Genomic DNA, 25,170 nt, shown 5'->3' with positions numbered 1-25,170 from the left:
CTCATACTGTTGAGAGTGCAGGAAATCAAATTGGGCAGGAGAGTGCTAGAGAGCACGGAGCTCAAGCAGTGATGCCTCCATTTATTGGAGCAAGCAAAAATAAGAACTGGAGGACTTATCCAATATGTGCTCGGTGCAAGAGGCATCATTTGAAGGGGTGTCGACCAAAGACATGTTTCTTATGTGGAATGGTTGGGAATATAAAAAGGGATTGCCCAAGTCGAGAGACGAAGGAGCAAAAGGGGATGAATAGCTCGACTCCAGCTCGAGTGTTTATTCTGAGGCAGTCAGAGTCGGAGACTGAGACTGAGGCTGGTTCCTCAGGAATGACAGGTCAGCTTTCTAGTTCTGATTTTGTATTATGCTGACTGGTTTTGGTGCCATGATGTTTCTTTGTTTGTTGCATATAGAGAGGCATAGAGTTGTTATGCAGATCAGATGGTTATGTTATGATGGGAAAATAATATTGTATTCATGATTCATGAGATGAGTTAGATTATGGTGAAAAGAACTCATTAGTGGTGTTGATAAATATGGTTATGACTGACTTCAGGATGATCTATGATATGGATTGGTTAACCAAGTGTGGGGCAATGCTAAATTGCAAGAAAAGGATAGTAACTCTTGGGTTGAGAGTGGTAACCCATGTGGTAGCTAGCGCGGTGCATGGATTTGGTATGCTGATGACATCTATATTTAGAGCTAGAGATCTATTGCAGGAGGATGCATGGAACTCTTAGCTAGTGTGGTGGATGCCACTTAAGTTGTGCCAGTGGGATTAGGACAGACTGGATTAGTCTGTGAGTTTCTGGATGTGTTTCCAGGGGATTTGCCAGGGTTATTATTTTTATATAAAGAGATATAATAGTGATTGGATTGGTGTCAGGAATGGAATCAGATCTAGGGCACTGTTTTAAATAGCTCATCAGAGTTGTAAGAATTAAAGGACTCAGTATTGGGTAAGCTGATATTCTCCAATGTGGATCTTTGATCTGGTTAGTACTAGCTGAAGATCAAGGAGAAGAATATGCAAAAGACTGACTATTGTATCAGATAAGGGCACTGGGAGTGCTGAGTATATTTTGAGGATTTGGTTAATGCCAAGATTGCTTTGATGAATCAGAGAAACAAAGTATTCAAGGATTATCTTAATTGAATTTGTGATCGTCTTGGACAACGGTATTATGGTATATTCTCAGTTGGAGATTTGACAAGGTCAAGGAACGCCTTAGAGGTAGGGATATCCTTTGATGGGCAGGACATTATATGTTCCTCGGGAAAGAGTTCTGAGTCTTCTTATAGATCAGAATCAGTTTGTAGGTTGTTATGACACCTCAATGTCAGGCAGAAAGGGATTGCCTATGCATCATGTTGGTCAAAGGATCTGACCAGAACTAGAGTAGAGTTTCTGGTGGACCAGGTGCCTAGTTTTATGCTTGAGATTATTATCTCATAGAAGATCAAGAGGAAAGACATTGAGAGCAGTATCTTAGCTAGATTAGTTAAAGGGTTATGCATTGTCATGTATGAATTTATTGAGGTATAAGAATCGGATTTATGATCCGATGGACACTGAGATTTATTGGCAGCATCTGGATGAATCTCATATTATCCTCTTATTCTCTTCATCCAGGTATCATGGAAATGTAACAAGATAGGAAAACTTTATATTGATGACCTGGGATGGAGAGGGGCGTCACAGAATACGTGGCAAAGTTCTTAACCTGTTAGCAGGTCAAGACAGAGTATCAGAAATCAGTAAGGCTATTGCAGCCTTTGAGTGCTCTATAGCGAAAATAAGGAAACATCGCAATGGGTTTCGCAGTAGGGCTGCCCAGGATAGTGGGTCAACGTGATTTGGATTGGGTCGTTATGGACCATTATTTAAAGTGAGTTCACTTCTATCAGTAAGGACGAATAATACAGTTGATCAGTTTTCAGACCTCTATGTGAAAGAGGTAGTGTGCCTTCATGGAATTTGAGGTCTATCTTATCAGATGAGGATTCAGTTTTTACTTCCAAGTTTTGAGGAAGGTTGCAGAAGGCCACGAGTATATAGATGGAACTTAATACAGTTTATTACTCTCAGACTAATGGTAAATTAGAGAGAGAGTTATCCAATTATTATTGGAAGAACATCTTATAAGATGAATGAGATATTATATCTGGATCCTGGGGTAATTCAGGGGAGCATGGAGTTTTTTTAAAAAAAAAGGTTAAAGCTCGGATGCTCACTTCTCAGAATAAATGGAAAAGTTTTATTGAATTGAAAAACAGGAACATGAAGTTCCAAGTAGAAGATTGTTTCTTCCTTAAAGTATCACCATGGAAAAGGGTGAGGAGTTAAGGGAAAATTGAGTCCTAGGTTAATTTAACTGTTTGAATCCTGGATAGGATTAGTCAAGTTGCCTTTGGATGGCCCTTAGTTTTGGCACTGTCAGTTGTATATAGTGTATTTTATATTTTCATGTTGAGGACATGGGTCGGAAGGAAACTCATGAGTTGAGTTATGAGAATATAGAGATTGAGGCTAAGTTATCCTGTGAGGAGTAGCCAATTAAGATCTTAATAGAAAGAATAAAGTACCGAGGAACAAAATTATACCTTGGGTTAAGGTATGTTGTAGAAACAGGGAGGTCGAGAGAGCGACCTGGGAAACAGGAATCAGTTGTGTGGAATTCATATTCCAAGAGGTTTCGATAAATTTCGAGGACGAAATTTCTGTAAGAAGTAATTGTAATGCCCCAAAATTTATTAATAAGGTTTAGGACCTTGATTAGGAGGTCGAGAGGGCCATACTTGATTTATTGTGCCATTAAATTATTATATGTATGTTTATGTGAATTATATTATTATATGATGATAAATGCATGCATATGGGTCCACATTCTATTATAAGGGCATTTGGTAATTTGGCTCGTCAATGGCGTAATTGTGTATTTTCATGCATGTGGGTGAATTGTGAATAATACCACATTATATGTGGATTTGTTCACGCCATTCGGCATGAGACGATATTTGAATGCAAGTTATCGGTCTGGTCATAATGGGATTAGTTTCGGGGCTCGGGGTGAGTCTCGGCGTAATTTGGGGATTAGAACATTGCTAGGAATTAAAGGGTAATGGGATATGATTTATTAGCATTTGAGAATATTGAGAATAGCGGGAATTGGAGGGTGTTAATTATCATTAACGAGATAGGTGGGAAAGGACGATTTTGCCCTAGGTGGTTGTTAAGGCTTTTATTTAGGAATGAGGGCATTTGGGTCTTTTCACCTTAAAGGATATGTTTCAGCCATTTAAGCTTAGAAGGTTGTAGAAAAAACAGAGCATCATCCTCTTCCTTCTCCCATACACCATTTCCTCTCCATTTCTTCTTGGATTTTGAAGCTTATTTTGAGGAACCAAGCCAGGGAACCAAGCTGTGATAAGCTAGGGTTATGCTCTACCATTGAAGAGGGTCATAAGCTGAGATTGAGGTGAGTTTTTAACCATGGAATCTCTTGTTCTTGCTCTGTTTTCTCATTGAGTTTCAGTTGGGTTTTTGGTTTGAAAGTTGAGTTTCAATGGGAGTTTTGGCAAGGGTTACTTAGTTGTGATGTCTAGGACATATGTAGATGGTTTTTGGGTTCATTTGGGACTTAAAATGAGGTTTGGAAGCTTTTGTGTTCAGGTTGGAAATGGTGGAGTCGAAGGGGGAAAGTTTCAGGGCAAAGTTGGCTAATGGTAGCGCTACAGTGCCCACTTACGCTACTCAGAGGGGATATTGGTCTGTCTTGAGTGCTGGGGCGCTAGGGGGTAGCGCTACAATGCTACCTTGCTTCTTCAGATTTCTGTTTTTGGTGTTTTTAAGGGTTTTTGGCTCGAGGTTTCAATTCCTAGGGCTCGGGATCGAATCTACTCAGCGTTTGGGTACAATTCGGGGTCCCGGGAGTGAGGTTTAGGTCAAGACCCTATTATTGTGGATTTCATTAATCAGAGATTGTATTTGGTTGTGACTAGGTGACCGCTAAGGGATTAAAGGATCGATCGTTCTCAAGGGTCGTACAATTGTTATTTCTCGCTCGAACCAAAGGTAAGAAAACTACACCCCATATGTGACATCATGGTTATTATTGAGGCATGATGAGTGTTTCAATGTGGACATGGATTGCATATCAAATGCTTAGCAAATCTTGCTTATTTTTTAATGGCACTGACTTACTGGTCAGAATCGGTAATGGTGTCAGAAATAGTTGTGCAGCTGTGACTTACTAGTCAAGTTCGACAGTAGTTTTGAGCACTGGTCATATGTTACTGACCTAAGAGTTAGGAGCGGTATAAGCGTCATGAACGCAAAGCCGATGAAAGATTAGATCTAATCAACATCTTCATTGAATTATTCCTCATGAGCATTAATGCCAGACCAACCTCAAGTTTGATGACAACTAAAAGTGCTTGTCTAGTCTAAATGCTAGTTACTTAGAGCCAAAGTCGGAAGGACTAAGGTGACCGACACGTCATCTGACCTCCGAGATTGACTTACTAGTCATCTGACAGAGATTGACTTACTAGTCATCTGACCGATATTGACTTACTAGTCATTTACTCAGAGCGCAAGACTCCACAAACATTTATTTGTACCTGCTTGCATGCGTGAATAAGGTTATTATTGCTAGGCATGCACATTATGATTTGATGACATGTTATTTTAGTTCATGAGCATATTGAGTTTTCTTGCTGGGCTTCGACTCACGGGTGCTATGTGGTGCTGGTAAAGGAAAAACAAAGCTGGACCATCCTTGAGTTGGAGAGCTTAGGTGATGATGTGTACATATGCGGCTGCTTGACCCCCACGTCCAAGGGTTGAAAGAGGAACTAGGGTTAAACCCTATTTTGTCGCTTAGATCGGCTGGTTGTAAAGATTTTCTTGTAATTGACCTTTAAATTATATTTTTGGGATCCCAATGTATACAGTAAACATTTCAGTGAAGTGTTATACCTTAACCAAAAAATTTAACCCTAAACTGCTAATCATACTTAGTTACATGATTATGGCCAAATGACTCGATTAGCGAGTTTAGCACTCTTTAAAATGCACACCGTAACGGTCCCTGGAGTTTAGGGCGTTACAGAGGCTCTGTTCCACTTCCAAGATATTACCACCTCCCCGGTCAGTAACATGGTCTCAAACACCTTAGCATGCATCTCATAAGGTCTATTAAATCTATCCACTATTCTCTTAGAAACAAACGAATGAGTGGCACCAAAATCAATTAAAACATGACAATCAATTCCCGCGATAAAAATTTGACCTGAGACCACTGAAGTGCTTCTCGAGGAATAGTGAGAGCGAACACACGTGCTGGAACCAAATTATCGTCCTTCTTATGTTGCTTTTTGACCCATTCCTAACTCTTCTATGGGAAATTCCTCTTAATGTGTCCTTCCTTACGACAACCGTAACACGTGATTGCCCAAAATTTACCTTGGTGGTGCTTTTTACACTTCTCGCACTTCGGGTACCGTATCCATTCCTTGTTCCCAGTGTAATTGTTTCCTTTATTATCTCTGGCCCTTTTATCATGGCTTGAATGCCATGATCATTCCCTTTTCTCTTCTGATCATTGACGTTATTGTTAAGGAAAAATAGATTGCCTCAATGGAAATGGGTAAGAATATTACAACTCTATGCAATAATATTACAAATAAATATAGATTGATTAAATAAGGTTACAACTCTATAATTGAAAATTACAAATAAACAAAGAAAAGGAAGAATATGATGAAGAAGAAGAGAATAGTGAGAATACAACTCTAAGCAAAAGATTACAAGTAAAATAAAGTGTTTGGACCAAAAGAAAAAATTACAACTCTTAAACAAAATATACAAGTAAATAGAACAAGAGAATAAGAAGAAAAACAATATAATAAAATGAAGAATAGAAACACAAGTAAACTCCCACTTACACAACCTAAGTGAAGAGGGTTGGGGATCACCAACTTGAACAAGGTTTAAAACATTTGTCAAAAAGCTTATTGTAACGCCCTGGCTACCCCAGAATAGTTACGGTGAACGGTGAACCGAAAATTTGACTCGTTACCCGAGTCCTTTGGTTAAAAACGTGATCTAAGTGTTATTACCAAGTTAAGGTGAAAACCAGTAAAAGGAAAGGGTACATTTTATTAAGTAAACAAACTGCTCATGAGCCTTTTTAAAACGTTTACAAGTAGTTCATGTTACAAAAGAGTTGCTACAGTTCATATATACAATCCCCGCCGGCCTAAGCGGCAAAAATAGGGTAAACCCCTAGTCCCTCTGAGAACTCCTTGACCGTGGCAGTCAAGCGGCCCTGTATGTACATTACATCGCCCAAGCTCTCCACTCAAGGCTGGCCAAGCTTTTCCTTTCCTTTACCTGCACCACATAGCACCCATGAGCCAAGGCCCAAACATAATAGAACATGATATAATATCAACAACGATCATGGTAACCATTCAGGACTATCAGTCCAACAAAAAGGTGACAATAGCCAACAGTCACAATAACGAGCGTCGCTCCCTCTAGCCATGTGACGATAGGGTCACCAGGGCTTAACGGTTAAGTGATTCTTTCGTATGTTCGATCAGGAAAGGTGCATGGTGATTAGTCACCAACATAACCTTCCTCACGACTCTAGAGTCGAAGCTATGGACAACGTCCCTTAGCCACGTGACAAACATTCACCGGGGTCATATACCTTGGCTATAGTCTTCTGGTCGTAGACCAGGCAAGCGCTTATAAGTTCATCGACCTTAGGGCCGGTCCCGCATTAATGCCATAGAGCCATTCAATGCGTGATCATCGACTTTAGAGTCGGTCCCTGACTAGTCAGTGTCTTAAACAGGTAATCAGCATTCATTAACATTTAATATGAAATCCACGTTCATATATCTCAACCAACACGCCTCAATATCAAACCATGCATGTCATATACCTGTACAGGGTGCAACTGTAACCATACACTATTTTCTTACCTCAAGTTCGAGTGAGAAGTATGATAAAGACGACCCCTGAGAACGATCGGTCTTTTAGTTCCTTAGCGGTTACCTAATCACAACCAATTATAACCTCCATTAATGAGAATCCACAATAATAGGGTCTTAACCCAAGCACCACCATCGAGACCTCGAAACATGCCCACACAGTGAGTAGAATCGATCCCGGGCCTTAAGGATTGAAACCCCAAGTCAAAAACCCTTAAAAACACTCAAAACGGGGTTTGGAAGGAACAGGGTAGCGCTACAGCGCTCAACCCCTAGCGCCACAGCGCTATACTCAGAAACTCCCAAGCACCAGAAAGCCTCCTGAGGAGCGCTATAGCGCCCTAGGGTGGGCGCTGTAGCGCTACCTCCAGCCCAAAACCTCCCTGAACCGACCTTCTTCATCTCCTTCGTTTCTAACTCGATTCCCAAGCTTCCAAAGCCTATTCTTGATGCCAAATGGACCCAAAAAACCATCCCAACATACCCCAAACATCACAAGCATGGGAACCCTAGCCAAAACTCCCAACAAAACCCATGAATTCACCCTAAACATTTCAGCTGCAAAACAAAACCAAAACAGAGCAAACCAGAGAAACTATGGTTAGAAACTTACCCAAAGCTTGGCTTATGATGGCCTTCAATAGTGGAACACACTCCCAAACTTCCAAGGCTTGCTTCCCAAGCTAGAATCCTCAAAGTTGGCTCAAAAACCACAAAGAACAGTAAGAAAAATGAGGTATGGGAGAACTCTAAAACATACTCTGTTTTTCCATCACCTTTTCCAGCTAAATAAGGTTATATCTATCCTAGGGGTGAAATGTCCATTTTACCCCTAGGTCATTTAATACTTTCTAAAGGCTCCTAAGGGCATTTTTGGTACTTTCCTCCTAACTCGTTAATCATAATTAACGCTCTCCAATTCCCGTTATTCTCGAAAATCATAAACACCAATAATTCACATCCCGTTACCCTTTATTTCCCGGTAATGCTCTAATCATCAAAATCACCCCGAGACTCAACCCAAGTCCCGACACTTAATCCCGTTGTGACTAAACCGCTAATCAATAATCTACGATCGTCTCATGTCGAACAGCTCGAACAAACCCACATCATAATGTGGTCTCAACATATATCACCGACATGCATACAATTAACATTATACTATAATATAATTCTCATAAATATGCATAAACACATTTAATAGCGTAATTAAGCAATTATGGCCCTCCCAGCCTACAAATCCAGCCGCTAAACCACAATAGGGAATCCGGGGCATTACACTTATTTCCCCCTAACTCAAGCACTAAGGATCTCTCTCAGATATTGGAAATGCTTTATGGAATTATCAAGCCTCAATGTGTTTCTAGCCAAGTGCTCTAATGGATAGAAATGTTGTGTCTTTCAAGTGAGCTATTGGCTCCTATTTATAGAGTTTAGAGACACCCTTTGAATTTCAAATTCCACCAACCCCCATGGTTGTTACCAATGTTTAATTGGATTAATATGGAATTAAAAATGAGATTTGGGAGTTATTTGGGCTTTTTTAGCCGTTCAACAAAGATTGAAAAAACTGAAGAAAAAAAATGGTCAGTTTTGGCCTGTGGCCGCGGCCACTACTCTCTGTCCCACTGGCTGCGGCCACTGACCATTTTCAGCACTTAAAAATGTGTTGTTTTTCCAAATGGTTCCAAACCCTCCCAAATGATTTTGTAACTCCCAAAACACATTATTGGGGTTAAAATCATATCTCTAACAGCTATTTCACATATGGCTTTATCAAATTCATCTCAATGTTATGTAACACCACATTTACACAATAAAGGGTAATATTTGGAAGTTACAAATTTGTAACACCAAATATGTTACATTATTTGGATATATCTCATATATCTAAATATTGTAACTCTCTATTATATGTTACAATATGTGACACTCTTTGTCACATTTATTTAATCTAAAATATTATATTATAAAATAATATAACAGTTATTACTTTGGGAGACATTCTTTCTCGCTTCTCTCTTAGTAGCACATTCTTTCCAAACCTCGTCTTCCATTCTCTCAACAGTGAGGGCCCTTTCCAGAACCTGAGCATATGTATCGGTTGCCATTAGTGAGACAATTTTTACGCCTCTAGCTATCATGGGTTCAAGCCTCGAACAAAACAGTCTACTCTTGTTGCGTTGGTTGGCACAAGTTCTACCACAAACTTAGCAAGTCTGTCAAACTTTAATGTGTACTCTGTCACCATCATATTCCCCTGGGTCAAGATAGCAAACTCATCAACCTTTCAAGCTCATACCACGACATTGTAGTACTTGTCATTAAATTCTTGTTGAAATTCTGCCTAGGTCATTGTAGTAACATCTCTTGCATGATTGATCACTTCCCACCAAATCCTTGTGTCATCTTTCAACAGGTGAATTGCATTGGATACCCTGTCATTTCCTTTGACCCGCATGAAGTCCATAATTGACCCCCATCATACTCATCTATTGTTCAGCCTTCAATGGATCAGCACTGCCTACAAACATTGGAGGATGTTACTTCCTGAATCTTTCATATAGTGGCTCCAAATGATTGCCAGCTTTAGGAATAACTACAATCGGTGCTAATGGTTGTTGAATGTCTCTGATTAATGGTGTTGGATGAGCTTGTTGCTGCCTCAGCTATCTCAGTCCTCTTAACTCTTCATCCTGTTTTCTCATGTCTTCTTGCATGGCAATAGACTGCGCTTCTAACCTTTGATAGTCAGTTAGAGGTTCTGCATTGCACCTATTTCCCTCATTAGTGGGTCGAGGGTTGCCATTGTGGTTAGCTGACATATTATGCCTTACAGTATGTTGGCTATCAAGGTTGCGGCTAACCCCAGTGTTCCTTCATACTGATCTCCTAGGAAGCATGATTTCAATTCGTTCCTAAAACCAACAACGTATCTTAGTGTAACTTTTCCAAATTAGGAACCATAACATGCATTTAATCCATCAAACAACTAATCTCCATTTATTCATAAAGCCAATCAAATATCCTGATATATACATTATTCATAAAGTTCGCAAACAAAAGCAAATTCACATACAGCGAAACGTCTAAAACCACATTTTATGAACAGGAAAAGAACTTTTGAGTTTATCTAATAACTCTACAAAAATTCCTTGATCAAATGATTCGTTAGCCATCTCGAACCCTTGTTGTCTTGCGAAAGCCATAAGTGTACATTTGTACTTAGTGCCAGCCAAAGTCCTATCTTGTACGCATTTTCATACTGCTAAAAGTTCCTCCTGCATCCTTCTTAAAGAAATCATATATCTAAATACTTCGTTCTTCTTCTTACAGCTTAACAGTCCCCCTTCCTAAACCAAATCTTGAATGCGCTGATTGACCATCACACAATGGTCCACCAACTTTTGGATGCTCCATTCCGCAAAACGCTGAATCCTTATATTTCGTACCTGTCTTATCCTTCTTACTAGCTTCCTTCATTGAGCCTTGTTCAAGCGAACCATAAGACTCTAAGGACACAAGTCATACTAGCTACTCTACACATGCAGATAAAGCACTAAAACACATAAGGAAAAAAATCACACAACCAAAACAAACTCAAATAAAGCTTACAATGCAATAAGTTGAGCTTGTCTTCAGCGGGAAGAGTACATGTTAGGATAGTCTACAGGAAACAAAACCATGTTCTTAGATACCAACTGTAACGCCCTAATTTCTTGAAAAGTTAACTGACTCTTAAAATAATTAGTTTTGAAATAAAACACCCTTTAATAGAAAATTCCAATGTGAATAACAGACCAAACATTTAAAAGAAAGAAACTTTGTGTTTCATAGTTATTGTAAATAAAGTAAAATGAGACAAACTTTTAATCCCCATAATAAAACTAAAAATTCATTCAAATTTCTTAATAAATTCCCCTAGTAGGCCTGACCCCTTATGGTCGTTATATCCTTGATATGTCCGCCCTCCGCCAAAGCTTTCCAACTTATTGTGTTATCTTTATCTTTACCTGCAACACAGAGTACCCATGAGTCAAAGCCCAACAAGAAGAGATGTGTAGGACACAACCCCATAACCTTAACCAGGAATTGGAAGAATAACAATAAAGAGGAACATAAAAAAAACATAAGGAAAAAGAATTACATCATAACACATCATAGAATAAAGATCGTAGCCCAAGTTAAGTTGGAGAAATGCAGCAAGCACATTATAACATAAGCATGCAATTTTAACATATCATAAGCATGCAGTTTCTTAACATAGACATGAATTTTAAAACATAAGCATGCCACGCAATTATCACATATACATATAAAACACATAAACCACAAATAAACGTAAGCTATTTAAACATAATCATACACTAACATGCTCATACATAAACATAAATGTTATCATATAATACAAATTCTACCATAAAGAGTACGTCAAGTGAACACCCTACGTGTAGGTGTCCACTCTTTCTTACCTCAAAAGCAACAACGATCCACACACCCTAACGCATCTCTTCAGACATCCTTAGTGAGCCAAAACATGTGACATGACATCAAAGTTTCAAAACTTCAAACCAAACCAAACCAAACTATATTAAAATACACCCATGTCCTTTTAAAGTTAATTCATACCCATCGTATCCTTAAGAAAGTCTTATAACTCTACTATATAAAGCTCCAAAAAGGTACCAATTTATATCTAAAGGGTGCATTAAAATCCCCAAAATACAAGTTTCTGGGCAACTGGTGCGCTCGCGCTCACTGAGCGCCCTTGCTAACTAGCCATGCAACACGATTTTTAAACCTAGAAATCGACCCAAATCACAAAATTCAACTTTGAACTCCTACCAAATCTATACTAACATGTTTCTAACCTTAATAACTCGTAACAACTCAACTCTAAACACGCAAACAACCTAAAATTCTCATTTAACACAACTGATAACCCTTTTTACTTTTAAACCTAAATCTGACATAAAATTTAAACAGTAACAGATTGAAAAGTTACTGATCGAAATCACAGCCACAAAAACTCAGATCCTTGCTTCATATGAGATATCCTACCCTCAAAACTCAGATCAACACTCTCCCTCAAATCCTTAGGCTTCAAGACTCACATCAAGAACGAGAGAACTGTTCTTGGTCTATTATCCTTTCGTATATCGCAATCTAGAAGTCTGATAATTCGTACGACATCTAAACCTATTTTATTTATTTATTTCATTTGATTGTAATCGTATAAAAACCAAATTACATCACTTTCCCCAACCTTTACATTTTCTAACGTAACCTCCAAAGCCCATACTTGTCTTTTACTTAAGCTAATAGTTTTACTTTTCCTTAATTATACTTTCTACCACAAAAGCTTATATTTCTACTTTGACCCCCATGTCATAACTATTATTATCATTTGGCCCTCTAATACTTGAAGAAACATATGTGTGGACTAACTGCCGGAAAAAAAATATATACTACAAGATTCATGCATATCATAACTCATATAATTAAACAAATAAAAGCATACAGTTTACCATAATACTCTGAGCCAAGCCAGATTACAAAATAACCTTACTGGTAGAAGCAGATATTACATCCAACTTTTACAAGATCTGTATCACTTGATCTCATGTGTTCTCCATATCCTTAACAACAAATGTACGAGCACAAATTTACTTAAATAAATTGCAACCCTCAATGATGTTCCTAGAAATAGAATTATTCAAGTAGTCTCAAACTCCTACTTGCAACAGAAATTGCATAAGAATGTAAAAATCATGAGATTTCAACCCAGTAATATTGCCATCATTGTCAGTCACTTTCTTAGAGAAATTGGAATTGAAACCATCAGGAAGTATAACTCCTTTTAGGAACTGGGAAAAAAAGGCATTTGTCATCAGGTGTCAAAGAGTACATAAGATGGGGTTTTATCTGCTTGTTATCGTCTTCCTTGAGGTGCAACTCTTCCCAAATACCCAAGTTCTTCAAGTCTACGCATGCGTTGGTGGTGTCTTTAAATTTCTCATTCATTAGAAAAGTACCTAGTAAATTGTCACAAACATTTTTCTCCACGTGCATAACATCTATATTGTACTTCAATTCAAGTTCGGACCAGAAATCAAGTTAAAAAAAATACTTCTCTTACTCCAATTTAGCTCTTTTGGATCTCGCTTTCTTTTCACACCTCCGAAACTGACATGTTTACGAACAAACGACATGGAACATGTGCTAATTGTTGGAGTATATCTTGACTAATGAATTTGCTTGGAGGATGCCTTTTTTCATATAACCCATCAAACAAGATACTTTTCCTCCACTTATGGGTAGATGATAAGAATCTTCTATTACCAACATAAGTTGTCTTCCCAATTACCCGCAAGAGTGTCTTCGTTGCATGTAGGATATGCCAAATATCATTGGCCAATCCAACCAGACAAACTACTACATACCGAAAAATCATTGACAGTCCATAATAGTGTTGCACGAATTCTGAAAAACATTGTTCATTGCGGGTTCTCTGGTTTGAACTCCTTCATCCCATAACATTTTTAATTCGTCGACATCCAGCCTCAACAAAACATCCATGTCTTTCCTAGGTGATTTTGGATCGAGAATCAACAAGGCCAACATGAATTAGGACTCTTTCATGCATCACTAAAGGGGCGTATTATATGTGCAGAATATTACTGGTCACATGTTGTAAGACAGACTTCTGTTACCAAATGGATTAAAATCATCAGCCGCCAAACCCAATCAAACCTTTCTGAGTTCTTTGGAAAATTTTGGATATTTGGTATCAAAATGTTTCCAAGCACCCCCATCAACAGGATGGTGCATCACACCATCTTATTTTGATCATCTCGTACTATGCCAAGTCATATCATTTGTTGTATGCCTTGAACCATAAAGACGCTTCAGCCTATAGGAGTTAAAGGAAAGTACCGCTACACTTTCTGGGCGACTCTTTTCCCCGTTGTGTCTTTGTAAACTCATTTTCTCTCACCACAAATAGGACAACTCTATTTTTGGGAATGTTCTTTCCATAACTAACAGCAACCTTACTTGCAATCATGGATTGATTGATAACCTAACCCTAACTTCTTATTTTTTTTCTTAGATTCATAGTATAAAGCTGGAATCTTATTATCCTTTAGGAATGCGAATTTCAAAAACTTCAAAAGTTCATCAAATGAACTATTTTTTCATTTATTCATTTCCTTCTTGTGCAACATTTCTGCCAAGAAGTATAAGGAAGACAATCAAGTACAACTAGGGTATAAGTCCGCAATATTGTCAACACCATCTTAAATTCCTTCATTTACGCCGTCTTTGTTAGTGTCTTGTTCACCAATAATATCATTGATGATATCAATCACCTCATCTGTTATTGGAGCCTCGTCCACTATTGGAGGAATATCAACTTCACCATGATAAGTCCACTTTACATATCGTTGTAGAAACTCATATTTGTGTATGTGAGCCTCCACCACATCCTGTTTCTGACTTAGCATAGTCACACACTGATTGCATGGGCACCTCACTTCTCCTAAAGAATTCACATGATTCTTGGATATTTGTATAAATGTTTGAAGACCATTCCAAAACTCATCAGAGTTACACCATTTATTGGTTATCCAACTCTTATCAATCGTCATTACTACTTTAAGTTAAAAATAAATTATCACAATGTGATAATAATATAAACTACATTTATTTTGTAATAATTTTTTTTAATGCAAATTATGATATCTTATTGAATCTTATGAATAAATTATAAAATTTTATGAATGTATATTATAAAATTCCATTATACAAACAAATATTTTCACTACAAGAAAAAGGCTCTACCGCGACGACAAAAGTCGTCGCAACAATGGCGTTGCTGTAGGTCATTATGTGTAGCAATCTACGGTGATGACAAAACGCATTCGTCGCAGTAGGTTTTACTACAATGACGACATGTCAATCGCAGTAGGAACTCATTTTTTCGGTTGGACTGGGATATTGCGACGACATGTCGTCGTTGTTGGTGATGCAAGATTTGAAATTTTGAATTTCAAAAAACTTCTACAGCGACGAGATGTGGTCACTGTAGGTCCGTCGACCACTCCATCTACAGCGACGACATGCCGTCACTATACGTATACAATTTTTTAAAAAATATATATTTGATTAATTATATTGATTAAAATTTATTTAATAAATTATTAAATATTAATTAAATAAATAAATAAAACCAATTTATTAATTCAATAATAAAACCAATTTAACAATATTCATAGTCTCCGAAATGTAAGATAACAAAACATAAGTAGTATTGTCTCCAAAATAAAAATAAAACACAAAATATTAATAATTTAAAAATAGTAACTTAATAAAACTAAATGTCATCAAAATCAATTTCAAAGAATTATCGTCGGGCTGTTGTGGTGGCTGTGGTGGTTGTGGATGCTATGGTTGTTATGGTTGAAAGCTTGCATCATGGACTGTATCATGTTCATGTCCAAGTTGACAGGCTGAAATTGTGGAGGTTGGATGCTCGGATTTGTTGTTTGCAAATATTGTTGCATTTGCTGGAAGTTGTTGTTCTGGGTCATAAAGGCTTGACTGAAGTGTTGAATCATGGACTGGAAAGCCCAGGTGGTATCGCCAGAGGGCCAATTGTGGTGGACGGAAACGGTGATGCCTCTGATTGTGAAGAGGATCTGGTGGCGCTTGAGGCAAATGTACTAGTGCCCTTCAACTTCCGTCCAATACATCGGTTGTGGCCACGACGTTGACCAAGTACCTTTGAGACGACTTGTGTCTCATTGACATTGGCACTTCCTACTTCAGATTTAGATTGAGACTGAGAATGGGATTGTGTCTGGACTTCTTGCTGTAAGGCATCCTGCAGTTTAGAAACAAGACAATTAATACATAATATAATTGAATAATATACATAGATACAAAACTTAGAAAGTTACTTGCATATGCATCCTTAGAATTAATGTTCACCCATCCTCGTGTCGGATGATTGTGCATGTCATGGAATGTATCAATAATGCTTGTCAGTTCCTTGGTCTGAAGATTCATCTTTAGAAAACAAAATAACAATTAAATATTGAAATTATTATTAAGATAACTTAAAATATTTTAAATTATCTATATATTTTTATTTACCTTCTTAAATCGAGCAGAAACATAAGAAGTCGATCCATGGAGACTTAGATACTTCGGTATTTCTCTGTTGGCAACATTTGCCTTTGAGCGTGCCATGAACTATGGAGTAGTGAAAAGGTCAACCAACTTCTGCCAATCTCGTTGTCAATGTCCTCCATTGGATTCTTTTTTGCTGTCTCAATATCATCATACCCTCCATGTTCATCGAAGTGTCTTTTCTTGCGACCTTTTCTATCCTTGTAGCGATCCTGAAACTCTCGCTCAATCCTAGTCTCTATCAGTTGCCACTCAGGGAGAGCTTTGGGAAGAATGAAAAATTCCTTCCAAAAAAATGGTGAGATTTTTTAATTTAATTTAAAAATTATCTACACACAATTAATCACAAAACAAAAAAATATTAAAAATTAAAAACAATACCCAAAAGCTTGAGATGCTCTAGATGCTCCAATACAATCTGAAAATTAAAAAAAAAAAACAATAGAAAATTTAACTAACTCATAAAACTACACACACACACAAAAAAATCATAAAAACACTAAATTTAAAAGAAAAACCTAAAGCATTAAGGTTTAATAATACTAACCTTAACAAAAGGGGGCCAAAAATGGCTCTAGGCAGCGCTGGGAGGGGCTAGGCAGTGTTGGGAGGCGGTGGAAAACAAAGAGAAATTGTCTCTGTTTTGGAAAATTGCAGTAGAAATGAGGAAGAAAGGCTCTGCCTAGGGGTTATATCGATGGGACCTATAGCGACAACATGTCGCTACTGTAGTATAGTGAATAGTACACGAATCCCCTCGTGTGCTACGTGTCTACTCTACAGCGACGACATGTCATCGCTATAGGCAGTGAAATTTGACTTAAATTTTTTGGCGGTTCACGTTCCCATGTTTTATTTTGGATCCTATAGCGACGACATGTCATCGTTGTAAAGTACAAAATAACTGATCAGTGGATATATTGGACTATATAGCGACAACATGTCGTCGCTATAGGGTGTGCAAATAGGCAACCAACTATGGGCGGTTGAGTTCCCTGAGCATCCTACAGCGACGACATGTCGTCGCTATAGACAAATATATTTCCCTCTTTTTTTTCCTACGAATACCCTACAGCGACGACATGTCGTCTGTCGTCGCTGTATAGTCAGTTCCCGCCTCGTGTTCCCTCCAAATTCCTAGAACCCTACAGCAACAACAAGTCGTCGTTGTAGGGTTCTAGGAATTTGGAGGGTCAGATCGTGTGTTGTTGACGAGATGACCCTATAGGGACGATATGTCGTCGCTATAGCTTATTTTTTAATAAATTAAGAGAAAATAATTTTTCATGGATTTTGCCTACATACAGCAACGACTTAAGAGTCGTCGCAATAGATGTCGTCGCTGTAAAGTCTTTTTCTTGTAGTGTTTTTTATAAATTTATTATTTCACCATTAATTATTATTATTAATTTATTTAATATTATAAAATTATTATTTTAATTTCCACATTTTTTTTATAAAAGAAATAACAATAACGTTTTATACTTATAAAATTATTATTTTAATTTCTACTTAATTTTAAGAGTAAAGTTAACTTAATTAACCATATATTTCATTACTTTATAAAAAAATTTATTAATTGCTCTATAATTAATTAAAAAATAGGGTATAACACTAGCTTTAAAATTAAATTTTAAAGTTTAGTTTTTCTAAATCTACTAAAATTTCGGTAGCATAACGGTTGTAATCTAACTTATCCCAAAAATTAAAATTTGAATAAAAACTACAAAACCAGCCCAAGAACATACATAGAATTGAATGAAAACATTAAATCTCATTTCAACAACATAAATCATATTATACACATCTAATTAGATTTATCTAACCTAGCATACAATTCAAAAATACAATTCATATTAAAGTCTAATATATTCACATTCACATTTATATATATAAACATATTCACATATATATGTAAAATAAGCATATACATATACAACCAAAAAAAATTATATCATCTAATATCTTACCTATCATACATTTTTTTATAACATAATATTTAATTAAATTAACATAAAATAAATATATTTACAATCTATCTCTTAGAAGACACAAATACAATTAAATTAACAAATATACAAATCTGTAATGAAAAATGAAATTCAACACCATCTAAAATAACCAATTATGCAATTAAAAACATAATTTAACCATTAATCAATCACAAAAATAAAATACCCAAGGCTTGGGCTGGGGGTTTATCCAAGGGCAAATGCTTGGGATGATGATCCACTACTGCAATCTGAAAAGAAAACAAAACAAAAAATCAAAAACTTATTTCTACCAAATACAAAATACACACATATTTTTAAAAAAAAATAATACATTTTAAAGGGTATAATAGGAAGGAAAAGGGTTTAGATTACCCAAACTTGAGAGAAATGGGAAAAAATCGGGCTGGGACACCCTTGGAGCAGCGAAGTGCGGCGGTTCCAACCAGTTTTCCTTCTCTATTTTTTGGGAAAGTTTTAGAAAAATGGAGAAGAATGGCTCGGGCTAGGGGGGTTATATCGAATGGTTCTATAGTAATGACATGTCGTCGCTATAGACTATAAGTAAGTCGTCGCGATACAGTACATGCACCGTTTCAGTTAACATATCTGGACCTTATAGCAACGACATGTTGTCTCTATAGACAACAAAAATTTGACAAGCTAATTCTTGGTGGTCAACTTCCCCTCCATTTTTTTCGGTGTCTATAGTGCCAACATGTCGTCGCTATGGACTGGAAATTTTGGAGGGCTAGTCCAGTTTTCCCTCCAGTTTTTTCTATTACCCTATAGTGACGACAACTCATCGTTGTATAGTCAGATTTTTTGGAGGAATTTGTCATTTGCCCGCCTTATGTTCCTTCTAATTTCATTTAATTGATGAAAAAAAATTAATTTGTAGGAGTTGTATTTAGGAACGACACATGTATCGTGGCAACAAATGTGATCGATGTAGAGTGATTTTCTTGTAGTGTTATGCCTTCAACCCAAAATCGAGCTTAATTTCCAGCAAAAACGATCTAGTACTAGCTACCAAGAAAGTAATAATTTACACTCTTTTATTACTCAATAAGCACATTTGTACTCTCTCAAAAAAGCCTCTATTTAAAAAAAAAAATTGAAATAAGCTTCTGGTGTTTATATAATGATCAATAGAACCAACCTGTAATTATTTCAGAATGAAAATTTCAATTACTTGAATATATCAAATGCCCTCATCATTAATTCTTGTTCTTTAGTGTAAATGTATTCTTGTTCTTTAGTATAAATGTATACTCATCATCATCTACCAAAGAAAGAATGAGTAATCCTTGCTAGCCCATAAATTTCCATATATTACATCATCCATTTGTATAAGAGTGATGTACATCGAAACAATTTTATGGAATTAATCATTACTTCTCATACATTTTTCTCAAAAAAAAAAAAAAAAATTCAACAATATTGTTTATGGGAAAATTGTAATATGGTAGAAAATCAATTAAGTTAAACTGTTTAAAAAAATCGGTAACCGAAATAACTACCACATGAAACCATATCACCAACGGACAAATAAACATAATTCTTCTGACATGTAAATAGTAAAAAAGAAATAAAGTGGTGAGTTAATTTCTTCTTTTTTTTTTCTTTCACCAAAAATAAAATATAAAATTATTCTTCTGGGTCGACCGGTGGACGTGAAATTGTGGAACAAAACTGGACAAAAGATGGTGACATGGCACCAATTAACTGACATAGACCATCTTTACGAGAGAGTTCAGTCCGTTGGTGTAATGTAATTTTCGAAGCTATGTATAATTTTATATAATTGATCAACCAATGGTCAGGGGCCCCAACACGTGGAGAACAGAAAGTACTACTTAAATGGTCATAATTTTATGGATGTCATAGTACTATATGGACATCCAATATCAATAATATGATAATATCGCTCGTATGTCTCTCTGCTTACTTATCATTTCTTTATATAAAATTTGGCTCTCGTAAATTTTACAATATATGGGATGTTTGTCTCCTTCTCTATCATTCATTAGTCCAAAATTCAATTCTCATAAATATCACTTTCTGTTTCAAGGTGTTTAAGTCTTTGTTCCATTAATTCTTAAGTTGTTGATGTATTAAGTCAGGTTTGGATATAATTATTTTTTTTTATATAAAAAAAATTATATTAATGAATTGCCGTCCAGCTAGTCCAAATCGCATTGACCCAAAAGAATTTTTCCACTGAAATTTCTACCAATAACTTACACCCCAATACACAATCATTTCCCTTACATACATACCTAAAAACAAGTACAACTAACTATTCATGTGAATATATTATAACCTTGCAAATAACTTCTTCCTAACTTGAAATTCTCTAACTTTTTACCTTTTTACCAACTCACAACAACCCTATTTATATAATATGTAATATATAATAATGTGAAGAAGAAGAAGAAAAAAATCCTCCCTAGATCGAGAGGCAATGAAAGGGCCTTTACAACTTGTGGCCTATATACAATGACGTAACTCATTGCTCCTCCCTACAAACAACTTCTATACGATTATAATTACTATAATGACTAATCTTCATTGGAGTAATAGTCCTCCTGGGGATGAAGGTAACATATCTGAATGATTATTATTATGATTAATCTTGAATAGGTCAAGGCGAGAATCCCCTAGTCGGAGAGAGTAGGCTGCTTTCTTGTATTGGGCCCAAGTAAAGGGCTTGTATAGACTGGGCTTCTCTCCCGAGACCAACTCAGGCAGTGGTGCGATCCATGCATTTATAGGTGGTGCACCAAAGTACACCATCGACATTCTTGGTTTTGCTGTGTTCACTAGCGCCCTATGCCTTACACTCCTCAGTCTCCCATTCGTCAAAGCCTGCCATATATAGAAAATCCATCAATAAATGTGTGAAAAAAAAGGCTTTGCAACATAGACATTTTTTTTTATAATATTTTGTAAAATGACACTTTTTTTCCATATATATATATACGTTTTTTTTTTTCGAAGTAAATACCTGCAAGGCATCACCAACAAAGACATAGAAGTTATTGGGGTCAGGAGGAACAGGGAGCCAGAAGCCATCATCATGCAAGGAGATCTGGAGGCCTGCCACGTCATTGGATCTCAAGATGGTCAAGATCTGAGGGTCAGAATGCTCTCCAAAACCAATAGGGTTATTAGCACCTGGTGGGTATAGGTTGAAGGAAGATGGGTCCCGCTCCTTCACAGGGGGATAGTGATTTAGCCTAAGCAGTGAGTCACTATCAACGTCTCTGATTAGCCTGCTAAAGCTGAACTTGTCGGATATCCATAGGCCCTCCCCCACCAGATCAAGAATATCACAAGCCAAGTCCCTTATTGCTTCGGTATAATCACTCACCGCATAGCTATACATTAAAACCAAAATATTGATTAATTACTATGTCGTCATTGCTTATGAAGTATTAACGTTAATGTGCTTCTAGATGCAATAATGACATGGTCACTCACTAGCTAAATTATATATCTTTTTTTGTACGGATCAAAGTGGGAGACATATCCAGTTCAAAATGGGGTCCAAATTATGCTATAGCTACCTATATACATGATCAATATATACTATAGAATTTATCTACGTTTCGAACAAATAAAAACAATGTATATCTATAAAACTATTTATGTTTTTTTTACATATATATTTTTTTTAAATTTTCTGTTGGAGTTTTGACTATGTCAATCATAAAAAAAAAAAAAAAAAGATCAAGATCCCATCGGTCTTGTCGATAATATTGTTCGATTCGCATCACATAAATACATACATATAAAATAGAATTACTAAGCTTATAAATACAATGTTTCACTCACTTTTATAATTGACCCCATCCAATAAATTTGAATTCCTTTCTCGTCAGAACATGAAAAGTTCATGATTTGATAGAGGAATAAAGACGAAAAAATTATGAAAAAATAAATAAAAAAATGAAGGTGACATTTTGAGTAGAGTCTAAGCCCTAAAACCTAAAGAGATATGCCTCTCAAATTATTGAAAGGAAATCATGACATGCATAACAGGTTTAGTGGCTGACAGTAAAAGAGGGCAATTAATAATGAAGTAGGACTAATACTTCTACTATTCTTTCTATCTCATCTAAGTCATCTTCCATTCTCCCCCATTATTATTGACTATAATTATATAGAATCTAATAAAAAAGAAAAAAGACATGGTATGATGAGGTCATATCCAGTCCAGGCCAGGGCTATAGCTAGCTCAAGCTTATCTCCTAGGCTTCTTGCACCAGTTACTATTTGGAACCCTAAATTAGAAACTAATATATGACACACCTATTTTTTTGTTTGTTTTGTTTCATATCTTTATTTCTAATTCCCTAAAGTTTGAGTAGTGACAGTAATTTTAAAGGGTGTCTAGCTAGCACGAAGGGCTTGATAAGGTGATGGAAACCTCGAAATAGAAAGAGTCTGCATGAAGGTCAAAACTAGATGGAGCCCATGAACAGGTCATGAAAGACTGCCGTGCAACTAATAATAATTCAATTCAGTGGTCTATATTTGTTTTTATAATATATATATATATATCACGTAGACCATGTCCTATTTAATATATTATTGATGATCGACATAAGGTAAGGTAGACCACATAGAGAACTTTAGAATAATGTGAATCAGTTTATTAAATTATACTTTTCTTTATTTATTTTATTCCATATTAAGGAAAGATGTCCTTTTCTAGGATACCAATCAGCATTAAATATCAGAATATGTTTATATGTTATATTGAAATGTTATGCATTAATTAATGCTGAACAATCTATTTCCCACCGATTTATAGAAAAAAAAAATTAACTCATCTCATCCCCCAAACTCTCTTTCGATAAAGTCTCTATAATACATTATTCAACACGTCCAAGTCTTACTATATTGAGCAATATTAAACAATTCAAAACTAAAATAAAACGAACCAATCACGCCCCAAACAACGCATATATGAACACCATATATCTATCTATATATATATATGATCAGAACACAATTGTATAAAGATATAACTAATATATTGTGTAGTACCTGAATGAAGTTGGGTCATTGGAGATGGATTTGGATGTGTCAGAAATGGAGTGAGGATTAGTATGGAGGAGAAGATACTCGAGCTCGCCCATGTCGCCATTGGGGCCAATGTTTTTGCAGCCATAGCCGAAAGGAGTAGCTGGGCCGGCTCTTTTTTTCTCGGTGGAGGGTTTGGCAAAGAAGTCACTGCCTTGTTCTTCCAATCTGGAAATGACATGTTTGGAGACGCCATGGTTGACCACCTTGAAGAAACCATATTCCTCACCTGCTTTGACTATGGCTTCCGCAAGCATTGTTGATGACCTGTCACCCTTCGACAGATCAACCGTCGGAATCCCAACCGCCTTCGTTTTCTTCGTCCTCACAACTGGTGGAAGTCCCATTCTTGATATTAAAATATATAGTGTATATATATTAATATGTAACTCGTAATAAACAGAAAGAAAAGAAAAGAAAAAAAGAAAGAGAAGAGAATTTGAGTTTGGTGTTTTTTTTAGAGAATGGGAGAGAGTTGCGAAGAGGCAATATTGGACATGGTCAGGGTCTCAGCGGTGCTATTATATATAAGAGACATAAACTTAGAAAGAGGCATACCCCCAATAAAAAATTAAATATAAAAAGTACAATTATTATTATTATAACATGGTAAGGTATATGACTATTGCGAGAAGAAAAGAAGGGGGGGACCAAAAACATGAGTATTGGAAGTTTAGGAGATGTGAGACGTGGACCTCTTATGTGGCACAAAGTCACTTCAATAAAAGGACACTTGAGAAATATAATTCTTTCTTTTTTAAAATGTTTTTATTAATACAAAAATGTGGGGATATCATCTAGTCCATTCCATTCCATTCACTTTTTTTTTTACACTACATATCATATACTACTCTAGAAAAAAAAATAAAGTCTTAAAATTTTACCTTAGCTTACTCCACACTAGCTAGAACCGGTTAAAGGCCTAGAACCCCACTCCAAGAAAACTCCAAATAAAATATAAGAGGCCCCAAGGCTCTTGATTTCTCAGGACGTTCACATAAAAGAAAACATCAGAACTCCCCAGAAAATCATAGTCCTTCCCTTCCTTATCTTCATATGAACATAATTTTACACCAATTATGAACAAAAAATTTATCTCATGTTATATAAAGCATGCCAATGATATTCTAGAAGATAAATATGTCCAAATTAAAGTGTATAAATATCTAATATCTATTGGAATTGGTATGTTCTTATTCTTGTGTGAGAAAAGAAATGCAAGAATGGGAAATAGATTATTAAAAGATGTAATTAATAAGTGTTTTATATATATATAGGAAAATTTTTTTAGTAGGGACTTCAAAAAGAGCTCTACCGTAGGACTTTCAGTGTTTCTCGACCAGTGAACAGTTTTCGGGGCGACTTTTTTTTATGACCGTGTATATTGTAGCTATTTAGAGCATTAGTGTGATTTTCAAAAAATTTCGAATAGTTTACAGTACTGAAAACTAGGTTCAAACATGTTGTTTTCTACGCGCATAAAAAAAATTAGTCACGCGTGCAACAACATGTTTGAACCTAATTTTCGGTACTGTAAACTATTCGGAATTTTCTGAAAATCGCACTAATGCTCTAAATAGCTACAATATACACGGTCATAAAAAAATTCGCACCAAAAACTATACTTAGATTGTAAACACTGAGAACACTAACGGTAGAGGGGAGAGTGAAATCCTGTAAAAAAAAATTCCCCCGTATATATTAATTTCACAAAAATTGGTTTTGGTCAAAGGCAAAATTAGAGAGAGAGAGAGAGAGGGGTTGGGGCCAGGCTGGTAGCGGCTGTTTGTCCCCTTTGGATTGGATATTTGATAGCACAAAGCGTGGGCCGCGGGATCAAATATTCGTTCCACCGTTTACCCAAAACTTATTCACTTTACGCGTATGT

At 36.3% G+C, this 25,170-nt stretch overlaps 1 protein-coding gene across 1 annotated transcript; it reads right to left on the bottom strand.

Annotated features, from left to right (window-relative positions):
• Positions 1-20,389: 20,389 nt before the first annotated feature.
• LOC133790406 (gibberellin 2-beta-dioxygenase 2) lies at positions 20,390-23,796 on the bottom strand. The gene is made up of 3 exons (XM_062228040.1): positions 23,247-23,796; positions 21,199-21,571; positions 20,390-21,059 (listed from the first exon to the last, which is right to left on the bottom strand). The coding sequence occupies exons 1-3, from the start codon at positions 23,627-23,629 to the stop codon at positions 20,760-20,762; spliced, it is 1,056 nt and encodes a 351-aa protein (XP_062084024.1). The 5' UTR covers positions 23,630-23,796; the 3' UTR covers positions 20,390-20,759.
• Between the last annotated feature and the right edge of the window lie 1,374 nt (positions 23,797-25,170).

This window comes from Humulus lupulus, chromosome 1 (assembly GCF_963169125.1).
Source record: "Humulus lupulus chromosome 1, drHumLupu1.1, whole genome shotgun sequence".
Classification (NCBI taxonomy): domain Eukaryota; kingdom Viridiplantae; phylum Streptophyta; class Magnoliopsida; order Rosales; family Cannabaceae; genus Humulus; species Humulus lupulus.
This window is presented reverse-complemented; position numbering and strand designations above follow the sequence as displayed.

Bases quoted from the DNA above. Each gene is read 5' to 3' on its own strand.
- LOC133790406 (XM_062228040.1), bottom strand. From the start codon at position 23,629: ATGGGACTTCCACCAGTTGTGAGGACGAAGAAAACGAAGGCGGTTGGG. The intron at 21,572-23,246 runs GTACTACACAAT...TTTAATGTATAG, and splicing joins AATGACCCAACTTCATTCAG to CTATGCGGTGAGTGATTATA. The intron at 21,060-21,198 runs GTATTTACTTCG...TATATATGGCAG, and splicing joins TTGTTGGTGATGCCTTGCAG to GCTTTGACGAATGGGAGACT.